Source organism: Oncorhynchus clarkii, chromosome 19 (assembly GCF_045791955.1).
Source record: "Oncorhynchus clarkii lewisi isolate Uvic-CL-2024 chromosome 19, UVic_Ocla_1.0, whole genome shotgun sequence".
NCBI lineage: Eukaryota > Metazoa > Chordata > Actinopteri > Salmoniformes > Salmonidae > Oncorhynchus > Oncorhynchus clarkii.
This window is the reverse complement of record NC_092165.1, coordinates 4,301,549-4,314,048: the sequence shown is the minus strand read 5'-3', so window position 1 is coordinate 4,314,048 and position 12,500 is coordinate 4,301,549. Positions and strand designations below refer to the sequence as shown.

The 12,500-nt window shown below is 43.4% G+C and overlaps 1 protein-coding gene across 2 annotated transcripts in view; it reads right to left on the bottom strand.

Moving 5' to 3' along the window:
- The window catches only part of LOC139374589 (regulator of G protein signaling 12b), a 178,477-nt gene that overhangs the window by 41,209 nt on the left and 124,768 nt on the right, over nucleotides 1-12,500 (bottom strand). For both annotated transcript variants that reach the window (XM_071115606.1, XM_071115607.1), the window contains exon 8: nucleotides 6,649-6,670. In XM_071115606.1, coding sequence (XP_070971707.1) covers nucleotides 6,649-6,670 — 22 coding nt within the window. The remainder of the gene's footprint in view (nucleotides 1-6,648; nucleotides 6,671-12,500) is intronic.

Genomic DNA, 12,500 nt, shown 5'->3' with positions numbered 1-12,500 from the left:
GATGGTACCACTACTGTCTGGATATAGTGATATAGCTGGTACCACTACTGTCTGGATATAGATGGTACCACTACTGTCTGGGTATAGTGATATAGCTGGTACCACTACTGTCTGGATATAGATGGTACCACTACTGTCTGGATATAGTGATATAGATGGTACCACTACTGTCTGGGTATAGTGATATAGCTGGTACCACTACTGTCTGGATATAGTGATATAGATGGTACCACTACTGTCTGGATATAGTGATATAGTGGTACCACTACTGTCTGGATATAGTGATATAGTGGTACCACTACTGTCTGGATATAGTGGTATAGATGGTACCACTACTGTCTGGATATAGTGATATAGCTGGTACCATTACTGTCTGGATATAGTGATATAGCTGGTACCACTACTGTCTGGATATAGTGATATAGCTGGTACCACTACTGTCTGGATATAGCTGGTACCACTACTGTCTGGATATAGTGATATAGCTGGTACCACTACTGTCTGGATATAGATGGTACCACTACTGTCTGGGTATAGTGATATAGCTGGTACCACTACTGTCTGGATATAGATGGTACCACTACTGTCTGGGTATAGTGATATAGCTGGTACCACTACTGTCTGGATATAGTGATATAGCTGGTACCACTACTGTCTGGATATAGCTGGTACCACTACTGTCTGGATATAGTGATATAGCTGGTACCACTACTGTCTGGATATAGTGATATAGCTGGTACCACTACTGTCTGGATATAGATGGTACCACTGCTGTCTGGATATAGTGATATAGATGGTACCACTACTGTCTGGATATAGTGATATAGCTGGTACCACTACTGTCTGGATATAGTGATATAGCTGGTACCACTACTGTCTGGATATAGATGGTACCACTACTGTCTGGATATAGTGATATAGCTGGTACCACTACTGTCTGGATATAGCTGGTACCACTACTGTCTGGATATAGTGATATAGCTGGTACCACTACTGTCTGGATATAGTGATATAGCTGGTACCACTACTGTCTGGATATAGTGATATAGCTGGTACCACTACTGTCTGGATATAGTGATATAGATGGTACCACTACTGTCTGGATATAGTGATATAGCTGGTACCACTACTGTCTGGATATAGTGATATAGCTGGTACCACTACTGTCTGGATATAGCTGGTACCACTACTGTCTGGATATAGTGATATAGCTGGTACCACTACTGTCTGGATATAGTGATATAGCTGGTACCACTACTGTCTGGATATAGTGATATAGCTGGTACCACTACTCTCTGGATATAGCTGGTACCACTACTGTCTGGATATAGTGATATAGCTGGTACCACTACTGTCTGGATATAGCTGGTACCACTACTGTCTGGATATAGTGATATAGCTGGTACCACTACTGTCTGGATATAGTGATATAGCTGGTACCACTACTGTCTGGATATAGTGATATAGATGGTACCACTACTGTCTGGGTATAGTGATATAGCTGGTACCACTACTGTCTGGATATAGTGATATAGCTGGTACCACTACTGTCTGGATATAGTGATATAGCTGGTACCACTACTGTCTGGATATAGTGATATAGCTGGTACCACTACTGTCTGGATATAGTGATATAGCTGGTACCACTACTGTCTGGATATAGCTGGTACTACTACTGTCTGGATATAGATGGTACCACTACTGTCTGGATATAGCTGGTACCACTACTGTCTGGATATAGATGGTACCACTACTGTCTGGATATAGTGGTATAGATGGTACCACTACTGTCTGGATATAGTGATATAGCTGGTACCACTACTGTCTGGATATAGATGGTACCACTGCTGTCTGGATATAGTGATATAGCTGGTACCACTACTGTCTGGATATAGTGATATAGCTGGTACCACTACTGTCTGGATATAGCTGGTACCACTACTGTCTGGATATAGTGATATAGATGGTACCACTACTGTCTGGATATAGATGGTACCACTGCTGTCTGGATATAGTGATATAGATGGTACCACTACTGTCTGGATATAGATGGTACCACTACTGTCTGGGTATAGATGGTACCACTACTGTCTGGGTATAGTGATATAGCTGGTACCACTACTGTCTGGATATAGATGGTACCACTACTGTCTGGGTATAGTGATATAGCTGGTACCACTACTGTCTGGATATAGTGATATAGCTGGTACCACTACTGTCTGGATATAGTGATATAGCTGGTACCACTACTGTCTGGATATAGTGATATAGCTGGTACCACTACTGTCTGGGTATAGTGATATAGCTGGTACCACTACTGTCTGGGTATAGTGATATAGCTGGTACCACTACTGTCTGGATATAGTGATATAGCTGGTACCACTACTGTCTGGATATAGTGATATAGCTGGTACCACTACTGTCTGGATATAGTGATATAGCTGGTACCACTACTGTCTGGATATAGTGATATAGCTGGTACCACTACTGTCTGGGTATAGTGATATAGCTGGTACCACTACTGTCTGGATATAGTGATATAGCTGGTACCACTACTGTCTGGATATAGATGGTACCACTGCTGTCTGGATATAGTGATATAGCTGGTACCACTACTGTCTGGATATAGCTGGTACCACTACTGTCTGGATATAGCTGGTACCACTACTGTCTGGATATAGTGATATAGCTGGTACCACAACTGTCTGGATATAGTGATATAGCTGGTACCACTACTGTCTGGATATAGATGGTACCACTGCTGTCTGGATATAGTGATATAGCTGGTACCACTACTGTCTGGATATAGTGATATAGATGGTACCACTACTGTCTGGGTATAGTGATATAGCTGGTACCACTACTGTCTGGATATGGTGATATAGATGGTACCACTACTGTCTGGATATAGCTGGTACCACTACTGTCTGGGTATAGTGATATAGCTGGTACCACTACTGTCTGGATATAGTGATATAGATGGTACCACTACTGTCTGGGTATAGTGATATAGCTGGTACCACTACTGTCTGGATATAGTGATATAGCTGGTACCACTACTGTCTGGATATAGTGATATAGCTGGTACCACTACTGTCTGGATATAGCTGGTACCACTACTGTGTTACCTGGGTATAGCTGGTAGGAGCCGGTGTGATGCCAACGAGGCAGGTACCTCATCCTCAGGGGGAGCCAGTTCCCTCCATCCATTCTCGACTCTTACTCCATCCATACACTATTGTTACACCACTGTGTCTCAAACTCCTGGCCTCTCGGTCCCAGATCCGGTCCCTGGGAATGATGCCGTCCGGTCCCTCCGATACGTTAATCCGACACCGATTTAATCCGTTCTCAGTCATCCAACGACCGAGAAGGCAAACCCAGAACAGATCGGAGAGGAGTCGTCGTCGTCGATGGCCTCCCTGGGGGAGTGACGGGCCTAATTCAATCCGTAAATCATCCAATGAGAAAGAACCATAGTGAGTCCCCCCATCAAGGACGTTGTCAACAGCTTCCTCAGTAGTTGCCTGACAATGACTCAGACTGAATTCAGTCAGGTGTTAAGTCGTTCTCATCTAGACAGTCACCCAAGGAGGAAAGACCAGAGTCCCTGGGAGTAAACAAAAAGTTCCCTCCGTAATCTGACACCAAGTTGATCCTCAAATGCTATTTTAGAAACAGGAAGCGGGAAGGACCAAACTGAAGCTTGTTGGTAATAAAACAGGTTGTGAGACTGAGACTGCTCTACTGCTCCTTCCACCTGACGTCTCACACTCATCCCACTCACCATCACACGAGAGAGAGAGAGAGAGAGAGAGAGAGACAGAGAGAGAGAGAGAGAGACAGAGAGAGAGAGAGAGAGAGAGAGACAGAGAGAGAGAGAGAGAGAGAGAGAGACAGAGAGAGAGAGAGAGAGAGAGAGAGAGACAGAGAGAGAGAGAGAGAAGAGAGAGAGAACTGCCCAGAGAGAGTCCCTTGTGTACTTTAACCATTTGTACATTGTTACAACACTGTATATATATATATATATATATATATATATATCTCGGTATAATATGACATTTGTAATGTCTTTATTGTTTTGAAACTTCTGTATGTGTAATGTTTACTGTTCATTTGTATTGTTTATTTCACTTTTTATATTATTACCTCACTTGCTTTGGCAATGTTAACACATGTTACCCATGCCAATAAAGCCCCTTGAATTGAATTGAGAGAGAGAGAGAGAGAGAGAGAGAGACAGAGAGAGAGAGAGAGAGAGAGAGCTCCCCAGAGAGACCTGACCACGGTACCGCATCACAACACGAGACACAACGACAGAATGAAAGAGAGAGAATGATGGGAAGGAGAGACAGAGTTGTTGACGACAATGATCCAGCTCAGTGAAAGAGAGGGGAGAGCAGTGTCTCTCACACACACACACTCCTGCAGGCCTCTCATGGGGTAAAAGGATACAGACGTAACACTCACAGGACTTTGTGAATAATTTAACGCTACGGAGGAGAATGGAACCATAGACGTCAGGTAGACACACACACACACACACACACACACACACACACACACACACACACACACACACACACACACACACACACACACACACACACACAAACAGACACAACAGGGTCACAGGAACATACCGTTTCAATGAGGAGCTAGGAGGAGGAAGTCGACTACTGGACACACACACACCACACACACACACACACATCTAACCATGGTGTATACGTCTGTTGACTTCCTGTTGTGGTCGGGGTCGGTGCTGTTGTCATTTGAATAAAGCAACAGAGCAGTTTCCCCTAACAGGCTAACAGGCCTATGTGAACACTGTGCTACTAGCGTTAGCACATGCTAATGCATAGCATCCCCTTTGTAAAAAGCTAATGAGAAAGGAGTTTTACAACCTGCCGACGAACATTCTCTCACATCAACACACACTGTTGTCCTCTTCAGCGTGGCCATCTAGCCTCTCCCAACGGTGCCACTGTTACGCGTTCAACCAAAGGGGGATCTAACGCCGACTCGACAAGCGCTACGATATAACGTTAGCACATAATGCTAACGCAGGCCTATGTGAACACTGTGCTACTGGCGTTAGCACATGCTAATGCATAGCATCCCCTTTGTAAAAAGCTATGCTAACGTTAGCACATGCTAATGCATAGCATCCCCTTTGTAAAAAGCTATGCTAACGTTAGCACATGCTAATGGATTTGCAAGCCTTTAGCTATGCTAAGCTATGCTAACACTATCACATGCTAATTGGGACGTCTGAAATGGATAGCGGAGAAGAGGGCAGTAGGGCGGACTGTTTCAAATAACCGACCTAGCAAGACATTTCACAGCAGCACTTTTACAGTAGGTTGAGGAATTCTACACTCCCTTTCCAACGACACATGTACCCGCACAGCAAGCATAAACACACAGACACACACACACACACACACACACACACACACACACACACACACACACACACAGAGAGAGAGAGAGAGAGGACTAAATGTGGCCTAAATCGAGAGGCTATTGCTCCATTGTAATGAAAATGACTCTCTCTCTCTCTCTCTCTACCACACCTGCTGTCTCGACCTCTGAATGCTCGACATGAGAAAAGACACTGACATTTACTCCTGAGGTGCTGACCTGTTGCACCCTCGACAACCACTGTGATTATTACTTGAGCCTGCTGGTCATTTATGAACATTTGAACATCTTGGCCATGTTCTGTTATAATCTCCACCCGGCACAGCCAGAAGAGGACTGGCCACCCCACATAGCCTGGTTCCTCTCTAGGTTTCTTCCTAGGTTTTGGCCTTTCTAGGGCGTTCTTCCTAGCCAGCTTCTACACCTGCATTGCTTGCTATTTGGGGTTTTAGGCTGAGTTTCTGTACAGCTCTTTGAGATATCGGCTGATGTAAAAATGGCTTTATAGACAGTCTCGCCTTGAACACACAACATAATTAAAACACCATGCTTCAAAAGATGTGGCAACAACTTCAAATGGAAGACCTAGGACATAGATATAGAGTAAATAGACTGTATAATATGGACATAGATATAGAGTAAATAGACAGTATAATAAGGACATAGATATAGAGTAAATAGACAGTATAATAAGGACATAGATATAGAGTAAATAGAGTGTATAATATGGACATATAGAGCAAATAGACTGTATAATATGGACATAGATATAGAGTAAATAGACTGTATAATATGGACATAGATATAGAGTAAATAGAGTGTATAATATGGACATAGATATAGAGTAAATAGACTGTATAATATGGACATAGATATAGAGTAAATAGAGTGTATAATATGGACATAGATATAGAGTAAATAGACAGTATAATATGGACATAGAGAGAGAGTAAATAGAGTGTATAATATGGACATAGATATAGAGTAAATAGACTATAATAAAGACATAGATATAGATTAAATAGACTATAATAAGGACATAGATATAGAGTAAATAGAGTGTATAATATGGACATATAGAGCAAATAGACTATAATAAGGACATAGATATAGAGTAAATAGACTGTATAACATGGACATAGATATAGAGCAAATAGAGAGTATAATATGGACATAGATATAGAGTAAATAGACTGTATAAAGTGATAGTTTTGTACTCACCTCCATCAGAGACCACGGCAGACTGTAAGAAAATACAGAGAGACATGGGTAAGACTGTGTTCTCATCAACACACACACATTAACAGACATCAACACACACACACACACACACAGAGACATGGGTAAGACTGTGTTCTCATCAACACACACATTAACAGACATCAACACACACACACACATTAACAGACATCAACACACACACACACACACACACACACACACACACACACACACACACACACACACACACACACACACACACACACACACACACACACACACACACACACACACACACACACACACACACAGAAAATACAGAGAGACATGGGTAAGACTGTGTTCTCATCAACAAACACACATTAACAGACATCAACAAACACACACACACACAGACACTAATAAAGGTGTGTGGTGTGTGTGTGTGTGTGTGTGTGTGTGTGTGTGTGTGTGTGTTTGTGCAGGTGAGTTTGTTTGTGGTGTGTTTAGACATGCAGTAGGATCAGATCAGTGACTCATCCTATATAACCTGAATGACTTTAACCACTATGAGAACCAACGGAGAGATGGAGGGGAACGAGGAGAGAGAGAGAGAGGGGATTGAGGAGAGAGGGAAGGGAAAGAGGAGAGAGGAGATAGGGAGGGAGGGAGAACGAGGAGAGAGGGAGGGGAACGAGGAGAGAGGAGATATGGAGGGGAACGAGGAGAGAGGGAGGGGAATGAGGCGAGAGAAGGAGGAGAACGAGGAGAGAAGAGAGAGGGAGGGGAGAGATGGAGGGGAACGAGGAGAGAGGAGAGATGGAGGGGAACGAGGAGAGATGGAGGGAAACGAGGAGAGATGGAGGGAAACGAGGAGAGAGGGAGGGGAACGAGGAGAGATGGAGGGGAACGAGGAGAGAGGGAGGGGAACGAGAAGAGAGGAGAGAGAGAGAGCTCCGAGAGAGATGGCTAAATGAAAGCGAAGAGAGAAAGGAGAGAGGAGATTTAGTGGAGGAGAGAGTGAGTTCTCAGCTATAATCTATACCATCTCTGTCTTGCTCATGCCTGTGATGTTTACTGTAAAACCAGCCAGAGAGATCTGGTGGAAAAATACAGTTGGCAAAAGACCACGGGTAGCTGAGGACTTAACGATATACTCACACACACACACACACACACACACACACACACACACACACACACACACACACACACACACACACACACACACACACACACACACACACACACACACACACACACACACACACCAGCGCATGGATATGTGTGGGTTTGTGTTAGAGTATGCTTGAGTATAGATGGTTTGCATTCTCATAATGTGGTTTCCACATGTGTCCAGCCCCCTCCCCCTCTTCCCTCCAGTCTGATCCCAGACATTCATCTGTGGTTCCAGAGGTTTGGCCCCACGTCCCTTCTCTTCTTCCCCTTCTCTCTCTATCTCTTCCTTCCATGTGTCTTCTTCCCTCACTTTATTCTCTATCCCTCTCCCTTCCATGTGTCTTCTTCACTCACTTTATTCTCTCTCTCTCTCCCTTCCATGTGTCTTCTTCCCTCACTTTATTCTCTCTCTCTCTCTCTCTCTCTCTCCTTCCATGTGTCTTCTTCCCTCACTTTATTCTCTCTCTCTAACTCTCCTTCCATGTGTCTTCTTCCCTCACTTTATTCTCTCTCTCCCTTCCATGTGTCTTCTTCCCTCACTTTATTCTCTCTCTCCCTTCCATGTGTCTTCTTCCCTCACTTTATTCTCTCTCTCTAGCTCTCCTTCCATGTGTCTTCTTCCCTCACTTTATTCTCTCTCTCTCTCCTTCCATGTGTCTTCTTCCCTCACTTTATTCTCTCTCTCTCTCCTTCCATGTGTCTTCTTCCCTCACTTTATTCTCTCTCTCTAGCTCTCCTTCCATGTGTCTTCTTCCCTCACTTTATTCTCTCTCTCTCTCCTTCCATGTGTCTTCTTCCCTCACTTTATTCTCTCTCTCTCTCCTTCCATGTGTCTTCTTCCCTCACTTTTTATTAACCATGTTCTGGTCTGGGTGGTGTTATACAGTTGGACCTGACAGGAAACATGTTATGGTCTGAGTGGTGTTATACAGTTGGACCTGACAGGAAACATGTTCTGGTCTGAGTGGTATTATACAGTTGGACCTGACAGGAAACATGTTCTGGTCTGAGTGGTATTATACAGTTGGACCTAACAGGAAACATGTTCTGGTCTGGGTGGTATTATACAGTTGGACCTAACAGGAAACATGTTCTGGTCTGGGTGGTATTATACAGTTGGACCTAACAGGAAACATGTTCTGGTCTGAGTGGTATTATACAGTTGGACCTAACAGGAAACATGTTCTGGTCTGGGTGGTATTATACAGTTGGACCTAACAGGAAACCTGTTCTGGTCTGGGTGGTGTTATACAGTTGGACCTAACAGGAAACATGTTCTGGTCTGAGTGGTATTATACAGTTGGACCTAACAGGAAACATGTTCTGGTCTGAGTGGTATTATACAGTTGGACCTAACAGGAAACATGTTCTGGTCTGAGTGGTGTTATACAGTTGGACCTAACAGGAAACATGTTCTGGTCTGAGTGGTATTATACAGTTGGACCTGACAGGAAACATGTTATGGTCTGAGTGGTGTTATACAGTTGGACCTAACAGGAAACATGTTCTGGTCTGAGTGGTGTTATACAGTTGGACCTAACAGGAAACATGTTCTGGTCTGAGTGGTGTTATACAGTTGGACCTAACAGGAAACCTGTTCTGGTCTGGGTGGTGTTATACAGTTGGACCTAACAGGAAACGTGTTCTGGTCTGAGTGGTGTTATACAGTTGGACCTAGCAGGAAACATGTTGCTAGATGGTAGCAACCTGGAAGGCTTGTTTACGTGTGTGTGAGTTTATGAGTGTGTGTGTGTGTGTGAGTGTGTGTGTGTGTGTGTGTGTGTGTGTGTGTGTGTGTGAGAGAGTTTATGAGTGTGTGTGTGTGTGTGTGTGTGTGTGTGAGTTTATGAGTGTGTGTGTGTGTGTGTGTGTGTGTGAGAGTTTATGAGTGTGTGTGTTTGTGTGTGTGTGTGTGTGTGTGTGTGTGTGTGTGTGTGTGTGAGTTTATGAGTGTGTGTGTGTGTGTGTGTGTGTGTGTGAGAGTTTATGAGTGTGTGTGTGTGTGTGTGTGTGTGTGTGTGTGTGAGAGTTTATGAGTGTGTGTGTGTGTGTGTGTGTGTGTGAGAGTTTATGAGTGTGTGTGTGTGTGTGTGTGTGTAACGGGTTCACATCAGGGTTATAGTAGAGTTTACAACTGTCCTTCTCTTCTCTTGTCATAATATTAATATAACACATTAACAGGGTACAACCATAAAAAACTATTTTAAAACAATCCAAACTTTCCTAAATGTTCCAAGGATGAAACTAGACAGGAGCTGTTAACCCTGTCTCCTCACTAACCCTGTCTCCTTAGTAACCCTGTCTCCTTAGTAACCCTGTCTCAACAGTAACCCTGTCTCAACAGTAACCCTATCTCCTTATTAACCCTGTCTCCTTAGTAACCCTGTCTCCTTATTAACCCTGTCTAATTAGTAACCCTGTCTCCTCAGTAACCCTGTCTCCTTAGTAACCCTGTCTCCTTATTAACCCTGTCTCCTTAGTAACCCTGTCTCCTTATTAACCCTGTCTCCTTAGTAACCCTGTCTCATTAGTAACCCTGTCTCCTTAGTAACCCTGTCTCCTTAGTAACCCTGTCTCCTTATTAACCCTGTCTAATTAGTAACCCTGTCTCCTCAGTAACCCTGTCTCCTTAGTAACCCTGTCTCCTTATTAACCCTGTCTCCTTAGTAACCCTGTCTCCTTATTAACCCTGTCTCCTTAGTAACCCTGTCTCATTAGTAACCCTGTCTCCTTAGTAACCCTGTCTCCTCAGTAACCCTGTCTCCTTATTAACCCTGTCTCATTAGTAACCCTGTCTCCTTAGTAACCCTGTCTCCTTAGTAACCCTGTCTCCTCAGTAACCCCGTCTCCTTAGTAACCCTGTCTCCTTAGTAACCCTGTCTCCTTAGTAACCCTGTCTCCTTAGTAACAATGTCTCAGTAACCCTGTCTCAGTAATGATGTTAACCCTGTCTCAGTAACCCTGTCTCAGTAACCCTGTCTCAGTAATGATATTAACCCTGTCTCAGTAATCCTGTCTCAGTAATGATATTAACCCTGTCTCAGTAATCCTGTCTCAGTAATGATAGTAACCCTGTCTCAGTAACCCTGTCTCAGTAACGATATTAACCCTGTCTCAGTAATCCTGTCTCAGTAATGATATTAACCCTGTCTCAGTAATCCTGTCTCAGTAATGATATTAACCCTGTCTCAGTAATGATAGTAACCCTGTCTCAGTAACCCTGTCTCAGTAATGATATTAACTCTGTCTCAGTAACCCTGTCTCAGTAACCCTGTCTCAGTAATGATGTTAATCTTGTCTCAGAAACCCTGTCTCAGTAACCCTGTCTCAGTAACCCTGTCTCAGTAATGATAGTAACCCTGTCTCAGTAATGATATTAACCCTGTCTCAGTAACCCTGTCTCAGTAACCCTGTCTCAGTAATGATGTTAACCCTGTCTCAGTAACCCTGTCTCAGTAACCCTGTCTCAGTAATGATATTAACCCTGTCTCAGTAACCCTGTCTCAGTAATGATATTACAACTGTCCTTCTCTTCTCTTGTCATAATATTAATATAACACATTAACAGGGTACAACCATAAAAAACTATTTTAAAACAATCCAAACTTTCCTAAATGTTCCAAGGATGAAACTAGACAGGAGCTGTTAACCCTGTCTCCTCACTAACCCTGTCTCCTTAGTAACCCTGTCTCCTTAGTAACCCTGTCTCAACAGTAACCCTGTCTCAACAGTAACCCTATCTCCTTATTAACCCTGTCTCCTTAGTAACCCTGTCTCCTTATTAACCCTGTCTAATTAGTAACCCTGTCTCCTCAGTAACCCTGTCTCCTTAGTAACCCTGTCTCCTTATTAACCCTGTCTCCTTAGTAACCCTGTCTCCTTATTAACCCTGTCTCCTTAGTAACCCTGTCTCATTAGTAACCCTGTCTCCTTAGTAACCCTGTCTCCTTAGTAACCCTGTCTCCTTATTAACCCTGTCTAATTAGTAACCCTGTCTCCTCAGTAACCCTGTCTCCTTAGTAACCCTGTCTCCTTATTAACCCTGTCTCCTTAGTAACCCTGTCTCCTTATTAACCCTGTCTCCTTAGTAACCCTGTCTCATTAGTAACCCTGTCTCCTTAGTAACCCTGTCTCCTCAGTAACCCTGTCTCCTTATTAACCCTGTCTCATTAGTAACCCTGTCTCCTTAGTAACCCTGTCTCCTTAGTAACCCTGTCTCCTCAGTAACCCCGTCTCCTTAGTAACCCTGTCTCCTTAGTAACCCTGTCTCCTTAGTAACCCTGTCTCCTTAGTAACAATGTCTCAGTAACCCTGTCTCAGTAATGATGTTAACCCTGTCTCAGTAACCCTGTCTCAGTAACCCTGTCTCAGTAATGATATTAACCCTGTCTCAGTAATCCTGTCTCAGTAATGATATTAACCCTGTCTCAGTAATCCTGTCTCAGTAATGATAGTAACCCTGTCTCAGTAACCCTGTCTCAGTAACGATATTAACCCTGTCTCAGTAATCCTGTCTCAGTAATGATATTAACCCTGTCTCAGTAATCCTGTCTCAGTAATGATATTAACCCTGTCTCAGTAATGATAGTAACCCTGTCTCAGTAACCCTGTCTCAGTAATGATATTAACTCTGTCTCAGTAACCCTGTCTCAGTAACCCTGTCTCAGTAATGATGTTAATCTTGTCTCAGAAAC